The sequence below is a fragment of the Poecilia reticulata genome, linkage group LG7, assembly GCF_000633615.1.
Source record: "Poecilia reticulata strain Guanapo linkage group LG7, Guppy_female_1.0+MT, whole genome shotgun sequence".
Taxonomy (NCBI): domain Eukaryota; kingdom Metazoa; phylum Chordata; class Actinopteri; order Cyprinodontiformes; family Poeciliidae; genus Poecilia; species Poecilia reticulata.
This window is the reverse complement of record NC_024337.1, coordinates 25,190,247-25,211,069: the sequence shown is the minus strand read 5'-3', so window position 1 is coordinate 25,211,069 and position 20,823 is coordinate 25,190,247. Positions and strand designations below refer to the sequence as shown.

The window sequence follows — 20,823 nt, the reverse complement described above, 5'->3', positions numbered from 1 at the left end:
GTGTGTGTTCTTAGTGGAAGATGTAAATTTCTATTTTTGAACTGTGAGAGAAAGCCAAAGTACCCAGAGAGAGCATATGTATGCACAGGGAGAACATGCAAACTCCATGCAGAAAAGACTGTGATCCAAAATATTGAGTCAGTTGATCTGAATAGAAATTCAAACCCCACTTGAATTGCTCACCCAATTCAAGTGGGGAGGGGTTGTACAAAGAAACCATCACATTTTATTAATTTATTTCACAATTATTAAAATGGATTGGTCTATTTGCTTTTAAAGTAATAAAATGTGAATAAGTGCAAAGGGTTTGAAAGCATTTGTACGGTACATTTATTCTATCCTTACTAGAATCCTAAATCAGTTGGCTGCAAACCAGTTGTCATCCCCCCTGCCTGGGACAGAACTGATTGGAGATTGGTGATGGGATGGATTTAGAATGGATTTTCTGTCTCTTCATCTTTATGCTCATAAACCCAGCTCAGCGCCTAAATACTTTCAAGTTCTTAAATCAATCATACATAGGGAAATTAAATGTTTATACGTGGAACAAAAATAATTTCCGTGTCTTAGTGGAATGGATTTGAGTTTTTGTTTTGAATTGTCATTCCTGTGCATTCTAAAAATCAGTGTAATTACTGCCATTGCACAGAACGAAGCCCTGAAGCTGCTGTTGTAGATTTATGCTCCAACCATAAATTTATTTCCTTAATGAATGTGCTGTTTCTTCAATTCAAATGCCACGTGGAATAGATTGCAAGAATTCACCGTTTTCCTGTCTGACGACTCTGTGTCTGTAGTCGTCCTTATCATCCAAGCTCTACCTTTTTCCATCTCTCCTGTTTCCATTCCTGTTGCCCAGCATCTTAAATTAGCCTCTCCTCCCGGGTTTTTCATGTGGGTGTAGAGATGGTGGGCTGCCCAAAGGATCTGGCAAAGCTTAGGATGGGATAATCTGCACCTGTTCCTATGGGCAAGAGCTAAAATGGGTCACAGTAGCACCACACCACATGAAAATATTCGCACAATTACGTCGTCAGTACACTGGGAAGTGAAAACACATTTTTAGCTTGTTTTTTATTGTGAAAATGGTCAGCCTGAAGAATGCAAATAGATCTGTTGACTGTTTCGCCCAAAGGTTATTTAACCTTAAATGTCATACATAACAAGCTGTTCTAGTGGCGTGAAGGGATTTACCTCTCTGATGTAAGTAAAAGTCTCCTTCAGGTTTTATCTAGATCTGAATTTCATTCAGGGTTTTTAAAGAAGGTCTGCCAGAGACTGGAAGTCTACTTGCTCGTCTGAATGCATAAAGTGAATACATAAAGTGTCGGTGCCAAATTCTAAAATTTGGCATCGACAGCATACAGAAGTTGCTACATGTGTTCGGTATTAAGGTGGGAGTTCAGCATTCAGTCGAGCTCTTTTTGTAGAAGACCTCCGGTTGTGTTGGAATCAGTAATGAATAATATTGTCAGCTTTTTTTTAAAACTCGGCTAACTGGAATAAACGGAGTAAAAATTCTAGTTGCAATTCAGTCTTTGCCTTAAGAAAAGGACTTCAAGTACCTTGCTGTATTTTTACAAATGTATTCTGCTATTCCTACTGACCACTCAAATAGGACAGATTAAATTACTGTTGTGTTTTACTGATGACAATCTATGTGAATGCAACAATCTATTTTAATTTGCTTAGTTTTCTTTTTTATTTTGTGTCTCTGAGTGGAGAGAGTGGTAATTGCTGGTTCTGCAGCAATTTTACCAAAAAATAACAAATTGATCGTACCTGCTTATGGAAAAGGAAGATAATTTATCTCCAAAGTATCTTTAAAGTTTCTCAAATTATAAATATTGGCATCATATAGCCAATGCATTAAGCGAGACAATACTGATTAAAATACTGTTTATTTTTATATATATATATATCATTTCACATCTCACTGAATGACAGCAATTTAAATCCTGTTTATTTTTATTTTAGTAAGGTTTTTCCATTTATTCTATCAAATCTGCTATTGAAATAAATCTTTGTCAGCAAAAGTAATAGATTCTGCCTGTTGCGAATGTATCTTTCTTTTCTTTTGCAGCAAAATCTGAGCAATGTGTCATATTCCACAACAAATAACTATAACTAATAATAGTAATGACTAACCTCATATGAAGCACTTACACATAACAATTTGATCAAATCCAGAAAAATGTGCTAACATATTGGTAATATTCAGTCCACTTGTCCATTTGGTCCAAGTTAGGAAGCAATGTTTGTGCACTGAAGTTTTTTTTTTTTTTTTTTTTTTTTTTTGCATGTTATATTGCATTCACACTATGTTCTTAATGCTTTTTGTGATTGTAACTTTTATTTATTGTTTTGCATCTCTTTCAGCTGTTGGCATCCAGATGAAGTTGGAGTTTTTCCAGAGAAAATTTTGGACAGCCAGCAGACAGGTACCTAGTGACATGATGCTCATTCCATGATTGAAGTGCAAACACATTTTCAAATCTAAGCACATAAACCAAAAACACAGAGTAAAAACTAAAGGTTCGTGTTTTCCTCTTGATGTTTAACATACTGTTCTAAATTCTAATCTTTCTTTTCCAAATTTCTGTCTTCCTTTTTTATGATAACCTCTTTTTAATATTATATTAATATTAATTTCTGGCTGACTGTCTGTCCTTTCATCTTTCCATCAGTTGACTTACTGCAGGAGACAACATTCACCATAGTCTCAGGCCCGGTTCACAAGGAGTCGAGCATTTATAAAGAAATTTTTGCTATTTGTAAGAGTGAGGCACATGCAGAATAGAGAGAGACAATAAGGTCGATTTTTTTTTTTTACCAACCTCATCATTTAAAAAAAGATGTGGCTCACTTGAAAGCCACATCCAGAGTGGATCTAAAATGTATCCACTCTGGTTTCAAACATGATCAATTCTGGTCTGTAAAGATGCCAAATCTGTGTGGAAACTCGGCCTGAGTTACTTTTGCGGTTACACCTAAACTCATCTCCGTGTGGAATGGGCCTCAGTTTGGCGAAAATTCAAAATTTCTTAATGTCAGTCAAACGAAAAATTTATCTAAACGAGTACAACAGACAAACAAATGAAACACTCAAAAATCACTTAAAATACAGTATTAACGCATGGATTCATCGCTACGTGGAGTCATTGATAAATGTTCACTACTTAAAAAAGTAGTGCCAATGTAAATAACTGTCTGATGCTGAAGTGATGTGATCTAACAAAATTTGAAACATTGTGTTCATTGCTTCAATATAAAATGTTGAGGGATGAGTCATTTTTCAAAAGTTCTTATTTCAGCGGATGGCTGTTTCCCAGAGAGCATGCTGGCCTATTTCTTTTCAAGCTAAAACCCTGACAGCTTATTGGTTTCTTCCATGATCAAAATTACAAAACACATCCTTTGATGCATGTGTGGCAATGTGCAGCATTTCCAATACTGTATAAAATGCAGAATATAACTGAATGCTGCATTGCTACTTTTACTTTTTAAAATACTTGTATTTTTGCCACTCACAGTGTGAAATTACAGGCACATTGGGCTCAGCAGGGATTTTTTTTTCCATCTCTTGAGTAGATAGTTGCTTTGTTAAGTGTCAGACATCATTTCTCATTCCTTGCTCTTTGTTACTACAAAATATGCCTTTTAAATCTTCAACTTATGAACTCATATTTGAGCTAGAAACATTGTCACTGCTTCTTATTTAACTTGTTGCTACAATGAGCCAGTTATGTAACCTTTTTAATTGGCAATTAATTTATCACAACATCAGGGTTTTTTTTTACCTAAATAGTGGGTGAAGCAGAATGAGCACTGTTCAAAGCACTTTAACTAATTTAATGCCAAACATTTCCCTACGAATGAAACACTGAGATATAGCAGTATATGCCAGTAGTGCTCTGCTTTAGAAGATTAGGTTACTACTACCACACAGTAATTAAGTACAGAAAAACAGGAACATTTCTTAAAAACAATGTTCCATCTACTCTGTCCTCTTGCAAGAACTCTTTTATTTTTATGTAACTGGAACAGCACCCTCTGCTGGTTTGCTTGAATTCAGACGTGTGAATCAGACTTTCTTCCTCTTAAGAGTCAAACTGCAGTATTCAGCTGCAGAACAAGCACATCTGGGCATTTATTAGAACTGCGTTTGTCTAATAAGTCACACCTACAATCTATCACAGCTTACAAGTCAGTTACACTTAAATTTCTTGTTGCATTTTTAACAGATGACAATCATCACTCATTCACACATTTTTACCATAGTAATTTTCTCACCTTAAATGAATAAATATATTTTGTTTGTGTTTTTTTTCAGTGTGCAGCATTAGATGGGAAATGCTCCATAAGCTGTGATGATGAGGTCAGACATTTTTCCTCTTCTCAGTCCATGATCTTTTGTTCGACGACTCTGCCCTAAACTATGTTTTCTAATTGACAGAACATTAACTGCTACCTCATTGACAACAATGGCTTCATTCTTGTAGCAGAAGACTATACACTGGTGAGACATACAAGCACGCATCTCGTTTTTGATACTGTTGCACAGACTGCTGTCTCTCTCTCTCTCTCTCTCTCAAAGTGCTGTTTGAGCATGTACCTTCTGCTTAGCTGTCACCAGACATGCTGTCATTCTGACTCTGGCTCATCCGAAACAAGTCCGCTGGCTGTCATTGCCCTTCTCTTCCCCTGCATGTCCTTTTTCTGCGTCCGCCTTTGTGTTCATGTGCTTAATCTTTTCCTATCTTTTTAATTTAATAAAACATTATTATTATCTACTGGTTAGTCCTGATATATTTTGAATGTATGTTTAAGGCAGTTCTCACCATGCATGGTAGCAAGTTTCTTGGTTCAAGGTGTTTTAAAGTTTTTACATGTTGCTCTGAATGTACACGTTTTGGTATGTGGCCTTATTCTTATTTAGATGATTAAAACACATCAGTTAAAATTAACTGGCATATTATCTTGCCTTTTCCATTTCGGAGACCTTAAGTATCAGTTTTTTTGTTTTGTTTTGTTTTTTTGTCAGGTAAAGTGTTTGAGAAAACATTCTTATTTATGCACATGATCTAGCCAAGAGGCCATTTAAAGAAAAGTTAGTCCCTCCAGGACATTGCAATGTTTTTGTGATTGTTGTGGCCAAAAAAATCACGTAGAAATACAACATTTAACATAAATTGCATATAAAATTGATGCCGATGAAATCCTGGATAATATTTACTCTGAGGAACCTATGCATGGCAAGGTGGCCGCTTTAGGAGGAATGTTGACTGCAGCGCAGGTAGAAACCCTGTCTTCACAAATACGAGTTAAATCGAAATTGAGTCAAACTCTGCTTTAGCAGAGTGTTCATTTAACACACGCACTTGGGCTGTCACACTTAATCTATTTTTAATTATGTTTCCTCCAAACAGATGCGCAAACCCTGATATTTTAATTGCGTCTAAACTTTAAAGGGCTTAATAACCAATTTTAATAAAACTAATAATAAAAAGGTAGTTTGTTGGTTGGTTCCGTTGTAATAGAAACCTATTAGTGACTGTTGTATAATTTACTTTGAAGCAACTGTAAGATAAAATCATAATAAATAAAACCATTTTGTTTGAACTAACTTTCATTTCCAGAAGTGTATTGTTGTCATGGAAAAAAAATACGTTTTTGAACATGTTATGGCAATTATTCTGTACAAACACGGAAATATATTTTACAAACATACTTATCTTGTATAAATGTGACAATATATTGTGTAAATATGATCTTTTTTTGAATTAATGGGATAATTTCCTCCAGATGTTGGCAGTAGTAGGCTTTTAGGTTGCACTGACAATGAAACTCAACAGAAGGAAGAAGCTGGCATATCGAGTTAATTTGGGATACATGTGGTGAGGAATGCCTGGCTGAAAATAGGGACTGCTCGTTGTCTCGATTCCTACAGAAACCACATTGCGTGAATCTACATGCCACATGAAATTAGGGTTTAAATCAATGCGTTGCATGAGCTGCCTCCTTTTATCTCTGTTCTACACAAATGGGGAGAATAAAACAGATATTTTATTGTACTCTGAGTAATAACGCATCTATGTTGAACACATTTAAAGCGGTTAAACTATGAAGCCTCCCATAACTCTCCTATGAGGAAGAGTTATAGGATGGTCAGTGAGGAAGGTTTGAGAAGAGAATCGAACTGATTTTTCCTTCTGTGCAGTTCTCAGAGTGTGCATACTAATAATGACTTCATCCACGTTGCGCAGCAGCATCCTCATCTCTACATGCCTCCAACCAACCTGAAATATAACTTGACCAACTACTGTAAATTAGCCTTTACACTGAAAGCATAATATTGCCATCATCTTGTTGAAATGACCATGTTTATACAATATAATTATCATTCTTATGGAATATAATTATCATGTTTATACGACATGATTATTATGTTTGTACAATATATTGTATTTGTAAAATATGAATATGGTGCTATAGCATAATAGTGTTCAAAAATGTCTTTTTTTCCATACACGTTTAAATTTACAGCTACAAATTAATGTAGAAACATTCATCTATCAGCACCAGTATGACAATACAAAGCCACAGAAGTTAGTGAAAGCATCAAAAGTCAATGAAGAGAGCAGATAATGTGTTACAAAAAAAAGATCAGTTGTACCAAAAGTAGGACCTTAAACAATTAACTCATCGGCTTGTTTTTCAGGTAGCATCGGTGCTACCTGAAAAACAAGGTAGGCTTTTCCATAAATGGTCCAAAATGTGCACTTTCAAATTCTGGAGTATAATAATCTATGCATATGATATAATTGCTTATATGGTTAGATTTTGTATTAAAACTATTGCAGATGGGCAATACTTTTTTCATTAAAAAACCTTTTGTCCTTTCTTTTTCAGACTGGAAATTTTTTTGGTGAAGCAGAAGGAGCTGTAATGAATAAGTTGCTGCAGATGGGCTCTTTTAAACGGTAATCCATGTGTGCATGCGTGCGTCTGCGTGTGTATATTTGTGTGCACTTGAAAGTTCAAGTCCGAGTACATGCATAAGTGTGAGTGAATGTATATTTGTACAAACGTGCAAAAAAATAAAAATAAATCAAAAGGCAGGTTGCCAAACGTCTTTTTTTGTGCGGACAGCGACAAAAGAATTAAGAGAAAGTTCAATGCATACATTTCCACACGATACACACATCCTCACAAACAAACAGCATGTGGACAAACATACTGTTCTTGTCAAGAACCTCTATCTCGAGGATCTGTATTTTCAGATTTAGCTTGGTTACCTTGCCTGGTGTTCCACAGCAGAGATGCCCTCAAGCCAAAAACACACAAACTTTAGCTGTAATATAAATCAGTTGTGGAATGATGTGAAATTTGTGAAATCTTTGCCTAGTTACAGAGCTTTGTGTAAATTAGTATTTCACTGAAGCTTGCAACCACATTCCCAAGCCTGCAGCAAGGCAGTACCCTCCATTCCTTTATACGTATGGGACGTGGGTGAGGGGGAATTTCTCTGCGTAAAACTGCAAATCATTGCATAATTGCAAAACCCAGCCCATAGTTTATAAAAATGAACCCTTAACATCAGACAGCTAATAGTTTACAGACCCATCCATAAAAACAAGGGCCCTACAAGTGCTTTCTCAGAATCCTTAAAGTTGGTTGAAGACGGATTTTTGAAGATTGACCAAGACGTATATTGAAGGAGTAACATGACTTGTTTTGTCATGTTGACTTTGTCATGTAAAGGCTCTGTTAGCATGATGACTAACAGAGCCTTTAGATCTAAATACTGATGAATCCAATATATCACAGTTTTTTGTCTTGTTTGAAACAACATGTAGATGTCAAATTCCTTACTTGACACAAACTGTCAGCTTGAACTTATTCATAAGCCAAAACCAATGATTTTGATAAATTAAAACAAAGTAGGTAACTGCTTCAACAATTGTTTAATTAAAGCAAGTATTGCATAATAATTTATAATAGAAGTTGGATGATATTTTTTATGAATTCCAATCAGATTTCTGCATTAGAGAACTGCAACAACTGCTGATGAACAAATGTTTTACGTTTTTACCTTACAATAAATTATTTCCCTACAGTATGTTTTTTCCACTTAATTTTTTTCAGAATTCCAATTTTTATAGGGTAACCACATTGTTCAACCTCAACAAGTAGTTAATCACGTAATTAATCTATTAAATCTCAATAACTACATTGAAAAATAACTTGGATTCCTTTGTAAAAACTCCTAAAATTTATTGCTCGGTTTTGTCAAAGTATTTTTGTAAAATTTACACCACATTTTATTGGTGCTACATGGTCTGCAGTATCATTGTGATTTCACCAACAATGATGTTCAGGGTGCATTAATTTTTTTTATTTTAATATTTCTTTTCCATTAGCTTTTGGACAGTCTTTCTTGAGCAACTCCAGTGTTAACTGCACTTTGCTTAAATAGATCTGTCTTTGCACTTTATTTCTAGAGAACTATTTTACTCTACACATACAAGATTTTTGCATAGGGATATATTTGCTGCGTTACTAGGCTAACGTTACCTTGTGGTCTCTCGGTTTTAATGTGACTTGTTGATAACTTAGCCCTACAAAATGTAGGTTTTCGTTTTTTATCAAGTAAACAGTGCGAGTTGTTGCCCTGCCTCTCAAACAAATCGTGTTGCTTGGTGTACGGCAGTTATGAATGATGGTATTCAGTGCTTCAGAACTAAACACGTCCGTTAACCTTAAAAAGTACCTGACTATATCATCAATGGAAGTCAAGACTTTGAGAATCACTGATGTATACAATCTCGCTATTTCACATTAATTTAAGTAAGTTATGAACCAATTCATGTGGTCTTACTTATCACTAATTGGTTCTGGGCATCGTGTTGGGGCTGTGTGTCATTAGTACTGCGACTGAGGTTTCAACATCGCCTGGGGCTGCAGATATATTGAACCCCACTCTGTTGTCACACATGTTCAGACTGCCATTCACACACAAGTATATCATGTGTAAGAACTCTCCCTAAGGCTATTAAAAAGAGTGTCCATTGTTCAAAGACAAGCTTGTAACCTTAGCAATAACCTCCTCCAGACGGAGCTAGATCTCTCCCCCTCAGGGTTCACTAAGCCCTTAAAACCTCTGATATCCCTCCAATATCCCACAAATTATCCACACACACAGACTTTTCTGAAATCACTTTGACAAACCTCCAAGGAAGTGCTCAGCTTTCACTTGCTTTGCTACTTCCACTCTTTCTACACCCATCATGTGCAGTATTTGTAGGTGAAGCAGTTATTACAGAGGTGGGATCTTCTCTTCCATCCCCAACACAGCAGACTAAAACGCCCGTCAGGCATGTATTTGCAGATAATGTCTGAATCAAGATTCCTCGACAACTCAACAGAAGTATGGAAAATGTTTTCTCTGATTCTATTTTGGATGCTCTGTGTCATCGTCCTGTTGTCTATTCTATATTTGTCTCCATAGTGTCACACTGTACGACTACCAGGCTCTTTGTTGGGTCCATTCAGAGAGTAGCGACAGTGGACACACACTCCTGGATGTGAGTATTCTCCAGCCTCTATGTGTTCTACCCATGTAGTACAGTCCATATAGTACAATATTTATTGATAGTGTCCAATCATTTCCCCCCCTCCTTTTTTTCTTCTAGCCTTACTTTGCTTTCTATGCAGCGGTAAAGTGGATCCTGACTGAGCTTGTCATGTAAGAATCCTCACTGGAGAATACCTCTTGTCTGTTTATGGAGTAACGCTATAAGCTTTGCGCATATATGTGGTTTCTGAAGTCTTGTATTTAGGCCTGTCTGTTCTGAGATTAGCTGTATGTTTGTGAGTATACTGTATATCTGTTGTGTGTTTGTTTATGGAGGCCTCCACATGTACGTTGATGTGATCCTCTGTGATCATAACCAGTAATAGCTACCTGATGTTTCCTGCACCATGAGTATTTCTGTGATGCCACATTGTGGTAGTGGTTTAGTCCTGCTGGGTGGTCTGTCACTGCCACAGTGCATCATGGGAGTACAGAGTTGTCGGTACTCATTTTATGTTTTAACAATAGAAGTAATTAGAGAAATGAGATAAATGTGAGGTATTTCTTAATTCTACAACATGTAGCTAGACCTAAGAATAAGTAAGGCTGAAAAATAAAAAAAAATAAAAAAATCATGCATCTGTTATGTGGCATATGCAATGATTTTTGGTATTTGTTCTTGTTCCTATTCAATTAGGTGGTGCAATTTTCAGTTCTCATTATGCTTAAATTCAGGACTAATTTAAAATAAGTATTTTAAATGAGATGTTAAAAATCTGCTATCCACTGCACTTTCTGCTTTTTTTCCAATTTTGCTGTTTTTTTTCCAGTCCAAATTAGTTAAAAAATTGATTGCCATCTGGACTACACTGCATTTGATCTCTGTTTTTCAACTCTTCTGTTTTGAGACAACTCTGGTAATTCAGATCTTTGCAAAGGTCACAGCAATTCCAGTCAGTCACATTTTTACAACGCAAAAGATTGCTCTCCTGTTTTATAAGCTTAGCACTTAGCTCTGAATATACGTAGCTCTACTTGCTCTACCCTTAAAAGAACAGCAAGTCTTGCACTAAAACAGACATTTCAATTCATCGCAAAGGGTCAAAAACATTTTTATTTGGTTTGGAAAACACAGATGTGTTAAATTAACAGAATATTTAAGCATATCTTATAGTGCAGTTTTAAAAAGTGACTGACAGCAAAGTTGGTATTGATTTTTTTAATAGTTAGCAGCACAAATTGTGGCCACACAGCATGATGGGGTTCCTGGATGTCAAATGGTAGATGGCAGAACACCAACTGGTACTGGGTTGGGGGTTTAGTTACTTCAATAAGATTAACATAAAATACCTTGTATGATTCTAAGATCTGGATATATCTAGTTCAATTTTTTTTTTTTTACCAACCAGCTAAATAAGAATAAAAATAAACCCTGAACTAGCTTGACGTATTGCAATAAGCGTGTGATTTTCTTAAAATTAAACAAAACTTGCAGCTCCTAGAAGAGATTTCCAATTCATGATGAATGCCAGGACTTGCTGCATTAATTGCAGGATGAACTCATAGAATATTCTGCAACACTTTTACTTTACTAAGCATTCGTGATTTTTTGTGGTCTTGCATAAAGGGATGTTGAAGCAATAAGTAGCAAATTAATTAGTTTTTTTTTTTCTTACTAACATGTGCATGCATTTCAGAATATTGTTAATCTGTCATTTCCATATTCAGATTCCTGGTTGAATTCAATTTATACAGTTGGTGGAACTCTGATCTCACAGTCAAAGGTAAGAATGGACGGGTTCTAAACAACCCGCACACAAACAACACATAATTGCATTATTAAAAAGAATGTAAATATTTTACATTTTATTTATTCTGATCAGAATAACAAATTGATTTGTTTTTTTCTTCTTTTTTTTTTGGTTGACAGTAGTTTTGGAGGGTTTTCTGGTTCATGTGGATTTGAAAGTTTCATGCTAGCTTTTATATCTGTTGTAGATTTTACAAATAAAGCCCTTGGTAGTCTTCAGATGATCCAAAGCTTTACTGAAAGAATTCTAACTGGAAACTGAAAAACTCCACTTTATTAATTACTAGCTACTTTAAGAGTTTTGTCTAATTTTGAGATTTATGCATTAAAGCTTTGAGCTGTTAGTCTTGCCCTCCAATTCTGGCCCTTAGATCAGCTAAGCAGAGGCCACTGCTTTGCGGATCCATACTAAAGCAAAAATACTGCTTTCAATTTCTTCCCTTGTCTTTACAAGACAATGCTGATTTCTTAAAAACTACAAAACACATTTTTTACGACCAGTTTGTTTTTATTTATCACTTGATCTGTATGCCTTTTTGTATGTTTATGTAATTTGAAGTTGTTTTTCGCCTGCACTTTTATTCATCTATTGTGAAGCACTTCATGATTTTTATCGGTGAAATGTGCCATATAAAAAAATAGTGTTTTACATGTTACCATAAAGTAGTAAAATAAAATCTCTGTTAAAATTCAAGGGAAATAAATTGGTTGAATGATATCATTGCATTTTTACCTTCGCCATCTCGTTGTTTGCACTTAGGCTTCCATAATAAGACCCCTTAAAAAATGTCAGTATGAAAACAGTGGCAAAAAATAACCCAAATCCAAATTTATTACGTAACTACCAAAAAGCTACAGTGCGATTCGTAAGGTGCATCCTGAATATTGATCTTGGAGAGAAATAATATCAGCTTTATAAAAGCAGACTTACGCATTTCTCCTCTTTCCCGGTTTATGTCTTTGCTTGCACTTTTACGTCTCGTTTTCCTCCTTGAACACGTGCACATTCTCATATTTTCACCGACAAGCAGTAAACGCTGTAATTCTTCATGCTTTATGGAGTGTTGAATACCATTTCCCTGTCTTGGAATGAGACTTGCACTAAGCAGCATCAAAGTGTCACATTAGTCGGAGCCAAAACCAACAAAATATTTTTTTTTGTGAAAGCGAGAGAGGGACAGAGAAAGAACTCCAAAATGAGAGTTCCATAAAATGCTTTACTTGCACATTTTAATCCTGGATGAAGTGAAGCTGGGCATCGCCACTCGCCAAGCATTCGAGACAATTTCACAGCTGGCTAGCCTCAGGTCTTAGCAGCACTTTCTGTATCTTTTTACAACAAAGACACCAGGGCTTGTGACACGGGGCTGAAACACAACAACCTCGCAAGGCTGTAACCAAATCTACACAGCTACTCAAGCTGAGCTAATCCCAGACGTTTATACTCGTATATGGTTTTAATGCGACACACACATACGCACGCACAGACAACAATGCCGTGCCGCTGGCTCGCTGTAATTAAACCACTCCATTCTAATCGCACATATAATCCGCCATCTTTAGAAATCTCTGTCATAAAGATGAGAAGCGCTCTGTGCTTAAGCTGAGCTTCAGAGCTGTTTTCTTACGTTAAATAAATTAGTTTGCTAATGGAAGATATTGCCAACCATCTTGTAGAGTTTCCTCAATCCTCTGGGTGGCAGTAGTGTTCAAGCAATGTTTGGGGAGAACACATACCTCAAATTGGCATTTTCAAGCAGAAAAGAGTTGTTCTGCTTCAAAAGCACTATTTCATTTAATGGTTGCATTTTTTTTTTTTTTGCATGAATTTGATGTGTTAAGCAGTTTGCTTCCAATACTGTTTAATGACTTGAGTTTTTTTACATGTATAATTTAAGTCTTTTATTCAGTGTCGTTTAACGTTTCCTTCAAATTTGACCTCCTTTGCCATTTCTTTCATTCTCATTTTTCATTATCTCCTCCTCTCTCTTTTCACTCTTAATCTCCACTTTGGTTTAGCTCAAAGGGCAGGTCCGCATATGCAGGTGCCGTGTGACACAGAGTACCCTGCCTTCGTCTCAGAAAGAACAATCAAGGAAAACATGGGCAACATCGACTGTGATGGCTGCATCAAGTAAGCGACACTCAGAAATGTAATATATATAAAAAAAAAGCAAAAGATTACCAACAACTTTCCAGAGCGACATGCTTTTTACATTTGTTTGCTATAAAAGAATGTAACTGAAATAAAACGGCAAACAGGATGAGAGAACCTTTAACTTCATTTTGTTATCTGTGAAAAATACGTTTAACCAGCCAATCCATCAGCAACACACACAAACCTCCAACTCTGTCCTCCAGCAGTTTGAAATACGAGGCATTTAGGGATGAGGAAGAGGTTGAAAAAAAAAAGGCTTCCTTTTAAAAATGGGAAAATGAGTGTGGTCCCCATTAACAATTTGGGATTTTCTGTCAGGCAATTGTGGGGTGTTCTCTGGATCCCTCCAATGGGCCCTTCATTGCTCCCAGCTGTGGAACTGCCAGCGAGCTCGGAAATCTGTGTTTGTGTGCGTGTGTTTGCGTGTGTATGCGTGTGTTTTCCTTGTGTGTCTGCTGACTGTAGAGCCCCTCAAGGTCGGCAGGGTAACCACCGCCGTTGGTGCCATGTCTAAAATGCGGTTGGGGAGCCAGTCGTAACGCAAAACACACATACAGCAGCACCTACTCAGGCTCTCTCACACCCGTTCAGATTTACATGACAGAGATATTTTTATCCAGTGATGACACCATGAAGAGATGTGCTCTGTTACGATCAAATCTGTAAAAGAAGAAGAAAAATCCTCTTGATCTGATACAATAAATCTGACAGTGTGAAATAATTTCTTTATTTTATGCATATGAAGTTTTACAAATCATATTTGTAACTAAACGCACTTGTGATAAACATCTGTTTTATGTTTTGGCTCAGGGAGACCTTCTGTTATATTTTCATTCAGACATGCGTGTGTGCTTTATGCTTTAGGAAACGGATCCCAAACTCTTGCCTGCTATACTTCTCTTCCTGTATTTTGATTCTCAGTGTGCATGTGTGTCACTATTTGTATACATCCATTACCAAAACGCAGAGGATTGTGTATTAGACTAAATGAATCAATGCAGTGTATGTTTGATTTGGTGCTTTTCTAGCTTCCCAGAATTAATAGATTCATTGCATAGTTTGTTTTTTCTAGCCAGAGGGTGACTTCATCTTGAAGACTTTTTAAAATACAAGCATATCTTTATTCCAAACTGCATTAATAAGAACAGTTCCTATTTTCGTTTGCACGAGGTCTATACAAGGTTCAAAGCAAGTAAAAATATTGTCTACATCTCTTTATTTTTACTAATAACTGGCCAGTATCTTTTAGTTTTTCATATTTCTGATAAACTGGGCTTTGTGGCCTCACATTGTTCGTTACGTGTGAGGCCACTCACAGGACTGCTTGGTTTCTTAACGCTGACATGTTTTCACTCCTAATATGTTAGAAATCAACTGAATAAACTATGTTGAGATTACTTGAGTATGATGATTAAAAGAAAGTAAAAGGATATTGCAGCACTCAAAAATGAAAGCTACTAAATATTCCTTATTTCTTTTTACCGCTTTTTTAAGGTTTTATTTAAACCTCATGCATCTTTAACTGGGTAAACACATACAATCGTCAAGAGTCTAAATCTCAAATCTAAACCATGCACAACATGCAGCTATAGTTATAATAAAAACTGTTAAATCCACAGAGCAAAGAACTGCAACTCAATTTTAGCAAAGACATTTTCATGTAATGGGCAAAAATTTCCCTTTACAAGAAATGTGCGACTTCCTGTATAGTAAAATAGTACGGGATTCAAACTCATAAGCAAAAACATACTGCTGTTTTTCACCAATTGTCGACACAAAGTAAGTTAATATTTTATGAAAACCTTGAAAGGAAGGCATGGACTGTCACTGTCTTTGAACATTTTCAGCACTTATTTCCAAACATTTATCTCCCATTCACAGTGTGAGTGCTGTTTTTTATGCTGTCTGCAACCATGTCCTCCTTTCATCCTTCTCAGGAAACATATTGCAAGTCTTTTCATTAGCTCAGAGAGATGAAACTTGTCTGGGTTTTTTTTCTGTCTTAGTAAAAGAGTTTGCATTGGTGGTTGTTGCCGAGTATCTGTGCAGATTTGAAGCATTCTTCAATGAGTCTTTGGGCTGTCTGTGCTTTCATGCTGGATGTGGAACCTACTTTCCTAACACTGGATATGTTCAAGTCTAGCAGCTGTGCAGTGTCATGATGTGTTTAGCAATGTTTTCTCCAGAAAGCTTGTTCTGCTTTTCATTTTTTTTTCTGTAGTCTGTAGAATTTGATGAGCCTGGCATAGCACAGGGGTTGAAAAAGAAGTATTAGACATTTTGGCAGATTATGAGTAACTGCTTGGAACTGAATTGATCAGTCTGCTGAAGTAGTTGTGCTGGACAATGTTGGTCACAGTGAGATATGTGTATGAAATACAGCTGACTGGTACCATTACAGAATTAGAGACTTTTAGGAATAGGATTAAATGAAAAATACTATTAAATCAGCGAGGAAGGAAATACTGCTGCAGATATTAGGCCAGCTTTAATCTGTCAGCAGACTCCTTATCTTCAGAAAGTATTTGTTCAGACACTATTTTAACATCTGATAATTAAATAAAATATTTGATAACCAAAGTGAAGTGAGAGACAGAGAAAGAAAGAAACCCAAAGAAAAGACAGAGCAACATAAAGGAAAAAAAATATAATCTTTACGAGCTCTCTTCATCATAAAGCTCTTCCATGGAAATAAATCACTAAGCAGGAGGCCTGATCTCCCAAGCCAGTAAAACACAGACGTGGGAAGAAATATGCTCCAAAGTGTGGTTCACATTTGTCTCTTGATGGAGTGTGTTATATTCAGTAACACTTCATTGATGCTCACCTTGGACTAGACGTTGCAAAGAGTTAGTATGTGTGTCCAGTCTGGCCATGTCCATCCGAGATTGTGTGGGTTTCCGAGTTTATTCAGAGCTCTTAGTGGAGTGTTTTATTTCCTTGTCCTTTGTTGTGTGGCGTCTTTCTAGTACAGTTTATACATTAGAGTAGAATTCCAAAAAATGAGCAACATTACAGACCTGGAAGCAACTTTCTAATTCATCCATTTTGACAACCAGTTTATCACACAATTTCTTCTCCTTGCATGTTTTCTCATTTTTCATTGTTTTCCTTCTGGCGTTCTGCTTTTATTGGCAGGTCATTTGTGATTCAGCAGATCCCCAGCAGTAACCTTTTTATGGTTGTGGTGGACAACAAGTGTGACTGCAGCCAGTTTGGACCCATCACCATGGACCCCTTTGAAATTATGTATATCCTTCGCTTGTTTTTGGAGGTCAGAGGGAGGTTGGCAGGGATGTCCAGAAGTATTTTTATTTTATTTTATTTTTTTACGAAGTTGACATTCAGTCTGTTTTCTAATAACTCAAAAAAAAAAAAACTCTCTGTGGCTACCTCTAGCATTTCAATGCTAATATATTTATGTTCTATGAAAATAGATTGGAAGTTAGAAATCCGTTACCACTTATTGGGGTTAGGGTCAACTTTGAGAATGTATAAAACCACAAAAGCTTTTTTGAAGAATTTGAAGTGTGTCTGTAAGGATTTAATTTACACTTTTACAATAGATTACGCTAGATTCAGTTTGAAGACTGTTGTTCTCTTCACTCTGCGACAATGAATTTGTCTCACGTAGAAGAAACTGTAAATGATGTCTAGTCTAAGCAACACACCTGCTCCGTAGGTACATTATACATTCTGAAATTAGAGTGAGTTACACAGAAAGTTGAACTTCATATAAATAGAACAATAAGTGCTTTATTTTGAAAAGCATGGAATGTCTGTGGTTATAATGCCACTAGCAAATATTAAGGTGAAAGAGGGAGATTATGGTTATTTTCTAAATAACTAAAAGTCGTTTAATGAGAAGATCAAGTTTTATAGGCATCCATGTGGTCATTCTTATGAATCAACTGTTTATGGCATAGGTCAGCCGGCTTATTCCTGTGTCAATGACAAAGATTGTTTATGATGACCTAAACACAGATGGACAAAAATGTTGGAGAAGTGTTGCTTTCCTGTATTGACTAAAGATAAAAGGTGATCTTTGTAGGGGACAAAATCTGGAGCAAAGATACACAGTCCAGTAATCTACAAGAATGTCCGTAAAATGCTTTGTGAGTCATTTGTGCACTAACTCCTGGTAAACACTTTGATCAATTGCTGATACAGTTACTGATACACAGAGGTTCTGCAGAAACACTTGTGTTTCTAACCACAAAAAGTGTTTTTTCTTTTTTTTAATCAGTGCACATTTCTTTGAAATGTAATCGGCTATAAACATGTCCTCCAGTGTTTATTTTTTGCAAAGCACTCTCTGTGGCATATCGTGTGCTATTCTGGTGCTTTGCCACAAAAGAAAATGTATCATACGCTGGAGGTTTATTTTTTCTGACATGAGTTTTTTTGTTTAGTACAAAAACATTATTGCCCTTAAATGCATCTATGCAGCTAATTGCTTGATGCAGTCAAACACATACATACATTTTCATAAATAAAAGAAATAGTGCCTTGCCAGAAGAGAATTTATACCCTGTTATCACAAGTTAACACGTTTCAAGCTTGACCTTTTTTGTACTTTATTAGCTTTTTAGGTGAATGTCCAACACAAAGTGGTTGTGAAGCAGAAGAAAATGTTGTTTAGTTTGTTTAGGGGGAAATAAAAATGTGAAAAGTACACGATGCACTTATATTCACCCTCTTCAATTATTTTCACTGGATTATTCTAAGAAATTATTATGCTTTAATTAAAAATATTCCATTTGAACATTTTCCCCGTCTTATGTCTTTTTCAGCCCAATATAAATCTCCATCCACCTTTGAATCAACTCTGACCAGCTTTCCTATTCATGCTGAAGGAAAGCAACCCCACACCACGACTCTGCCACCACCTGCAGTTTGGTGTGTTCACTTTTCATGGCTTTCTTCCAGCAATTATTTTCCACGCTTACATGAAGTTGAGATTTGTGGAACTCACTACTAATATCTGTCCTTTCTACTGGTGCTTCCGGCTGAACATATCACATGGTTCTTTTTACTTATTAGTTGGTTTTTAAAGGTAATCCATTTATTTATGTGTACCAGAGTAGAGAGGGCATAATACAGATGCAGAGTGCACTTTTCAGATTTTTACTTGTATTTTTTTTTTTCACTGTATTATTATGCAGCACCTTGTTATATTCTATCACATAAAAGCCAAATGAAATACAGTGGAATTTGTTGTGAGGAAAAGCCACAGCAGCGTATGTTGCAGGGGGTTTTTTTGTTTTGTTTTGGGGTTTTTTACCTTAACTTCAACTGCACATAACGAATCGCTCAAGTGTGAGAGACTGAAGATGCAAAAAGACAGGAGGCGCCCAGATACCTGTCACCCTTTTCATCCAGAGGTATTTGCAATTCACAAGTATCGCACTCTTCACCCACACACGTCACTGGATTTACTTCTCATATGTTCCTTCCTGTGATTGTAGGAGAATTCAATGGAATGCGGAGGAGCTGGCAATCTCACCACATCGCTTAGTGCCACGCTGCTTTTAGCGCTCATAGCATTGTTCCTTAGGTGACCAAAGCTGGTCCTGACTCACCATCCACAGCTTGACCTGGTTTGGCTTGGCTCGACGTTATGAGGAATTGCAACGAAGCCACAAAAAACTATATTTCTGTCCTGTATGAAACTGTGCCCGATTCAAACCCATCACCAATATGATCCCCAGCCCAGAGGTATCACCTGTCAGGGTCATGCAATAATAGAAAGAACTGTTCAAAGGATAATATTAAGCCCACTAAGACAACTACAATCATTTGGAAATATCATAGGAGCTACATGGTAAAGATAGTGGGAGAAAATTGGTACAAAATATAACCTTAAATGTGCTTTTTGACTCTATGGCCCTTACCAAACCAGGATTGGGGTTTCCTTCAGTTGTTTGAGAAACCAGGGGCAAGAACAAGTTCAGTGGTGAAAGTTCTGCCTTAGAAAAAAGCCCTGAAAGATTTTTCATTCCAAGTGTAGCTTTTGATGAAGGGTGCTTAGCATTTCTGGGAGGATGCGAATTTTCAACATTAATGTTGCCTTTTTTCTGTTGTGGTCGGTTTAATGTGCAACACAATTTGCACTTTTGACTTCCAATAATCGTATTGCACGACGGATAAAGGCTCACGGTAGAAAAAATTACAACATACCAGTAGAAGCTTAAAAACAAAACAAAAAATCTAAGGCTATACCCGCTGACAGTTGTACCAAAATGTTCGGTCCTTCCAGGTTGTAGCGAAGGACTGGGGTCTGTAGCTGGGTTTGGAACTGGGCATTACAGCCACGAAACACCCACATGGACAGAGATGGATGCACTTTCCCCTGGCTTGTTCTGACTTTCCATGGACTTTTTTGGATTCTGAAGATTAAAAAATATATATATTCTAAAGATGTTACATGTGGCTGGGATTGTTATATGATGTTTGTCTAGTTATCTTTTTTCCACAATGAAAAAAAAAATCTGTTACAATATCTACTGTATATGGAAAGAAAAAAAGGTTTATTTATAGTTCGCAAGTGGTACCCATAAACTGTGACTCAGAGATCCTCTGATGTGAGTGGTTGTAATAATTAAGCTTTGCCTTATAAAAAGATATCGTTCCTGTTTGTGTACTTTTGAAATAAAATATTGTTTAAAATGTTTTTTTTTTTGTTGAATGTTGAGTTATTTGAAAACTCTTTAGAAGTTGCTGTTTGAAAAGGTTTAGACCTGAAATTTTAATCCACACTGATTGCTCTTTTGTTCTCAGTTTAAGCCACATGAAGACAGCATCTCCTCCGAAGCAGAAATGTGGCACGCATGTGTGTCTCTTGCGCATCTGTTGTTTCCCTTTTCTGTCATTCCTGTGAACTGCTGCCCCAGAGGAAGCCCCCACCCAGCCATCGAGAGACAATAAAGACCAAGACATGACAGCTAAAGACCAGCTACAACACATCTGTATCTGTTTAGCGATAGACGTCCTTTCTGTCATCATAGAGCCACTCACATCGTGTGTGCCAACGTCATATATAGCTTGCGCTGTTGCTGGAGTAACATTTTAGAAAATGACAGCTAAGTTTTCCTGAGATGCTGTCAGTGCCAGCCAGCCAGGGGAAGCTCTGCTGCAGTCTCAATGTCAGCAAAAGGATCCTTATGGTCAACAGCTGGGCATGCTCCATCTCCTCCTCTCTCCTCACTACTCAACACTTTAGTTCTATACACAGCCTTCACCTGCTCTGGAAAAAAAGTATCTTAGTATAGTGATCTC

At 36.6% G+C, this 20,823-nt stretch overlaps 1 protein-coding gene across 1 annotated transcript in view; it reads left to right on the top strand.

Moving 5' to 3' along the window:
- Positions 1-20,218, top strand: part of cacna2d3a (calcium channel, voltage-dependent, alpha 2/delta subunit 3a) — a 112,758-nt gene extending 92,540 nt beyond the window's left edge. Inside the window, exons 26-36 of the mRNA XM_008414695.2 lie at positions 2,380-2,441; positions 4,334-4,378; positions 4,457-4,519; positions 6,913-6,983; positions 9,512-9,587; positions 9,696-9,748; positions 11,306-11,361; positions 13,407-13,521; positions 16,684-16,796; positions 18,847-18,929; positions 19,014-20,218. Of these exons, the coding sequence (XP_008412917.1) occupies positions 2,380-2,441; positions 4,334-4,378; positions 4,457-4,519; positions 6,913-6,983; positions 9,512-9,587; positions 9,696-9,748; positions 11,306-11,361; positions 13,407-13,521; positions 16,684-16,796; positions 18,847-18,929; positions 19,014-19,106 (830 nt within the window). The 3' untranslated portion in view covers positions 19,107-20,218. The remainder of the gene's footprint in view (positions 1-2,379; positions 2,442-4,333; positions 4,379-4,456; positions 4,520-6,912; positions 6,984-9,511; positions 9,588-9,695; positions 9,749-11,305; positions 11,362-13,406; positions 13,522-16,683; positions 16,797-18,846; positions 18,930-19,013) is intronic.
- Positions 20,219-20,823: the final 605 nt, after the last annotated feature.